Raw genomic sequence first — 4935 nt, 5'->3', positions numbered from 1 at the left:
CCTTCCTTTTCTTTTGACCAAAAAATTTTCCGTCTCAGAATTGATTCGTATGACTCTTTCCCGACCAATTGGACCCCAAGGAACTCAGAAAACGCAGCAAAAGGAGCGTGGGATCAACGGGAGAGAAGACACGAGGCAAAAAGCACCCGCTGAAAAATGCCGAAAACTGAGGTTTTCGTATTTTGGCTGTAACTTTCGATGCGTTGATCGCAGCGTATTGGGACGGCGCCCAATCGATTTCTCTTGCGCAATTACGTCGGAATAGTGCCACAACTGATTGATTTCAGCACTTTTGAAAATCGCGAAAATTTTCGCCAAAAATACGAAGGGGTTAACCTTCCTTTTTTTTTGACCAAAAAATTTTTCGTTTCAGAATTGATTCGTATGACTCTTTCCCGAACAATTGGACCCCAAGGAACTCAGAAAACGCAGCAGAAGTAGCTTGGGATCAACAGCGACGAAGTTACGATGAAAAAAGCACCAGCTGAAAACTGTCGAAAACTCAGGTTCTCGTTTTTCGGCTCTTACTCTTCATACGTTGATCGCAGCGTATTGGGACTGCGCCCAATCGATTTCTCTCTCAAAATTACGTCGGAATAGTGCGTGAAAGAATTTGTTCCAGCACTTTCCAAAATCGCGAAAATTTTTGCCGAAAATACAAAGGGGTTAGCCTCACTCACATGGGGAACATTTTATTTTTTGCAGTCGTTGTGCAATGTATGCGTCATTTCACATGTCTTTGTTCAGTCCGAAATGAAAATGCGTACAAAGTAAGGACAGTTTTTTTTCTTTTATTTCACAAAATGTCAAAACATAATTTTTCCAGAAATTTTTTTGACGTACGTATATACATATATATAAGCTTCTTCTATATTTAACGTAATAGATTGTCCTCTGAAAAAAATACCTCAATAGAATGCACATAGTTATCAATTGTGTTGTTGGATCAATGAGCTGATTTATTTGTGTTGAATGAAGTAAAGCAAACAAAATATTATTCCAAATTAAAGATAACTCTGGTCAACTGTATAGCAACGGAAAAAGTTGATGATGTGGAAAAGATTTCAGTTTGACGTGAAAAAACTTTTGTTTGAGTGTATAATTCACTTCAAATCTAATATACCTGTTACTACTTTCATTGACGCGACTAATGGAATTCGACGATGTCTCTGATCCATTACGATTGCCTACAGTACTTTTTTCAATTGCATCAAGTGTAAGGGAATTTGGTTGAGGGATTTTATTGGAGAGAAATAATTGTTTTTTCTAAACTCACCAATGTCAAATACGGCGCTGGTGGGACTACAGACAATGCGAAAACGGTATTTGAAAACGGAATTCAATATTGCACGCGAGACGCACGACGGAACGATCCATCGATACAAAATAGCGCACAATGCGGATGGTTTACCCCAACCGGGAAGGAAATTTTTAGAAACTCGAATACTTGAATGGGCTTAAGGCGATTAACTCGTCTACTTTGAAATTATAGTACACTTTATCGAATGCCACAACATTTTCGACATTTCCTATGTATTTCGGAGAACGGTTGGGTTATAACCGTGTTAATGAATCAGGTATGACGCGTTAGGTTTATGACCAATTTCGTGGATAACTTTTTGCACGAGGGCGGGTGAAGGTTCTCGCAAATCATACGCCCATCCAATTTTCCATAAAGCATGAATTAATAATGTAGTGAAATTCAAACTCAAGTATGGCCATTCGGACGCCTTGTAGTCCCAGGGGAACGTGTGGTGATAGTTGTGAAAGCCTTCACCGGCTGTCAGCAAAGAAACTATGGGGTTTTCTGCCGGATTGATCACCCTGCGAACAAAAAATTTCAATATTTCACAAATATTGAAACATTGTGTAATTATATCTATCTAACTCACACGTTTATAGGAGATTTTTCATGAATTCCGTACCTGTTGTACGGGCGATAACCCCAAAGATGTGCCACACTGTTGACGCTCAAAGTACAATGAAGTGTGAAAATAAAGCGTATGAAGCATTGAGTCAAAATCGCATGCAGCAACGTTTCACCCCAAAATAGAACGGGTACTGCCACCGGAATTGCGATGCAAAATATGATGAACAGCTCTCTCTCATATCTGTGAATATTTGGTGATTTATTCATTTTATTTTGTTATTTCTGTGCGTATTCATTTACAAAATCTACGTCTATAGGCATACATGGGTCGGAATTGTATACGTAAACTTGACTACACACTTTCTCATTCCAACTCACGGATAGCAGAAATAATCGTCCAAATTTTGAGACTACTCACTTCTTATTGAACATGACCACTGGGTCAGCGATGATATCGCTCAAGTCGATTTCCTTTTGTCGACGACGGTATTCGGGATGTCTTTCAACCATAAGCCATCCAATGTGGGAGAAGAAGAAGCCTCGCTTCACGTTGTGGGGATCGGCATCGGTATCGGAATACTTGTGGTGGATTCTGTGATCCTTGACCCAGTAAAATATACCGTACTGCAAAATCAATATTCAACAGTTAAAGTTCGTTTCACGATTTACACCAAAAATCTGTTTGCTACTCACCAGGCCAGCGGCGGAGTACATTAGCATCAACATGATTCGTAAGCCGAGGGTTGCCTTGTAGGCTCGGTGGCTCCAGAGACGATGAACTCCCGCGGTTATTCCTAGTCCCGATACGTAATAGCCGATCACGGCTGTGCAAATTTAAATTTCGTTGAATTAATTGAAAGTAAAAATTTTCAGTCTCCGGTTGTGAAAACTTTGTCCAAGGCGAAAAGATAACTAAACTACAGTTCCTGCAATCATTTTGTTTGACTTGAAATAATACCAGTAACTGGATGATTGATGAGTGCTGATAAGTGATGATTGTGTATAAATTACAATGAAATTGCGGCGCACGTCCTACGACTCATTTTTTGTCTCTCCTAACAAACTCTCCATTTTATCTGACTATCGCCCTCCATCCCCAGAACCCTGATCCAGCACTCTGCTCTCTGCACTCGCCAAGGCTTAATTCCACTTATCCCAGCCCACTATTCACCTACATTCTGAACTGCACACTTGGTGCCTACTGTTCCATCATCTTCCTCACAATGAACATATTATTGTTATTCGAAACATACTTGATTGTACTTAACCCTTATTCTAACTCCCGGTTGTCATCGAATGTAAAAGCGAAGCCGAACCCAGTCAATTTCTTACCGATCGGAAATAAACGACTCTCAGGACGTTACATTATAGTCTTTGTCGTAGGTCAAACCAATTCTACACAAGGGCTACCATAACCCGTGTTTAAAATTTCGATCCACATCCCAGAAGTATTCAAGAAATAACCGAGCAGGTCATTCGTTTGTTCTGAATTTACGCGGTGCAATTAGTTTTACAAACTTTACCGCTATTAATGCGCGCAGCTATCAAAGTCTGAGCGTCGAAAGTAAAGTCTTTGTACTGTAGTCAATCCCAATTCCAAATGTTTCTTGTCATGAAATGTAGAGCAATTTTCAATGCAATCCGCATATACTTAAGGGTTGTGCTAAATACACGTATTGTGCGGTATCTTGTATTTTACGCACGGGATAACATGTTAGATAATGGCATGCACCTTAGCTTAATAAAATTAATATTCCAATTTGTCAACTAACCCCACAAAACGGTTAACCATTTTATCGGTACAGCAGATAGCCCAAAGCCGTAGACGCTACAAGCAAACACAAATCCCACGTGGAAAAACCCTAGCCGAAAAATGTTTTTCCATACTAAATTCTGTCGAACCTCTTCCGACGTAATTTGCTTCACGGCGTTCGATTTACTAAATACCAATGCGTCAGTGTCGTCGGCGAGCATCCTGATATATTTTACTTGAATCGCTGTCGCACAGACTAACGAAGTTGGCCAAATGTCAGCTCACCAAACCGGAGCACAAAATCAAATAACCGACGAACCGCGTTATCCGGTATCTATTACAAATCTGTAGATCGACTGAACACCACTTATATATAGGTGTGCGAGCTCGTTGCGAAGTGCGTAGATTCAACATCGGTACATATTTTAATAGATTACACTGAGAATTACCATATGCCGTAACCAAAATACGAATTTAAATACCAACGTGTCGCTATGTACGATGTGTTTCATTACGGATAATACTGATTTCTTAATTAACCGTTTGAACTGTTGTCCGCGCGACTTATAGATTTTACGCAAACACCTTTGATTGACACGTGTGGCCAAATTCGTTAGCGTAACATTGCGTCAAAGGAATCAAATGTTGACGTTTGCTTGATTTGACTGGAATAAGGTATAATCACGTGAACAGGAAGTTATGGAAATCAGGCTGCGCTTACGAATTATAAAAAAACTCGAAAATGTTAGGATACGAAATGTATGGCTGTGAATAATACCGCAAAAGTTATAAAAGTAATTCAGTAAAAAAAAAAAACAAAAAAAAAAAAATAGTAGCAAGTGAATTCGAAAATGGTGGGAGCTTCGACCCATGGATTCTACGTGGACTGCCCCATACTAAACATACTCAGGATAATAAACGCAAATTCCGCGTACCTAAACGCGTTTTTCAAATACGCGAAACAATATCGTCGCAAGGCCACACGTTTTTGTCCGAAATTCTGTGAGAACGAAACGCAACAATAATTAGGTGTAGATCATTAAGATGCAGTTCGCCTCGTGTCCAGTCACCGTCGAGGACGCGGATCCGCCAGTAGCTCGAAGTGTTGGGGGTAAGTCAGAAGCCTCACTCCACGAATTCATTACTGCTCAGGATGAACAGTAAATTTGGAAAATTTCATGGCGTAGAAATTCAGCGTTGATCTCATTGTCAGGTTAATCGTGTTTAGGTTTTCCCGTCAGAATTAAATCGTATTTATTGTTGGTTGCATCGTGCGATGCCAGTATCTTCGTGAATCCACGGCTTTTTTGAA

General features: G+C 40.0%; 1 protein-coding gene across 2 annotated transcripts; it reads right to left on the bottom strand.

Moving 5' to 3' along the window:
* Nucleotides 1-822: 822 nt before the first annotated feature.
* Nucleotides 823-4162, bottom strand: LOC124303433 (acyl-CoA Delta-9 desaturase-like). 2 transcript variants are annotated; one of them, XM_046760621.1, is made up of 5 exons: nt 3643-3974; nt 2564-2694; nt 2289-2494; nt 1926-2111; nt 823-1824 (listed from the first exon to the last, which is right to left on the bottom strand). In XM_046760621.1, exons 1-5 carry the CDS (start codon nt 3842-3844, stop codon nt 1566-1568), a joined length of 984 nt encoding a protein of 327 aa, XP_046616577.1. In that variant the 5' UTR covers nt 3845-3974; the 3' UTR covers nt 823-1565. The 2 variants fall into 2 exon arrangements, with proteins under 2 accessions (XP_046616577.1, XP_046616578.1); XM_046760622.1 differs by lacking the exon at nt 1926-2111 and having other exon boundaries at nt 3643-4162.
* Nucleotides 4163-4935: the final 773 nt, after the last annotated feature.

This window comes from Neodiprion virginianus, chromosome 4, assembly GCF_021901495.1.
Source record: "Neodiprion virginianus isolate iyNeoVirg1 chromosome 4, iyNeoVirg1.1, whole genome shotgun sequence".
In the NCBI taxonomy this organism is placed as follows: Eukaryota; Metazoa; Arthropoda; class Insecta; order Hymenoptera; family Diprionidae; genus Neodiprion; species Neodiprion virginianus.
The sequence above is the reverse complement of the archived record's forward strand: the minus strand, read 5'-3'. Positions and strand labels throughout refer to the sequence as shown.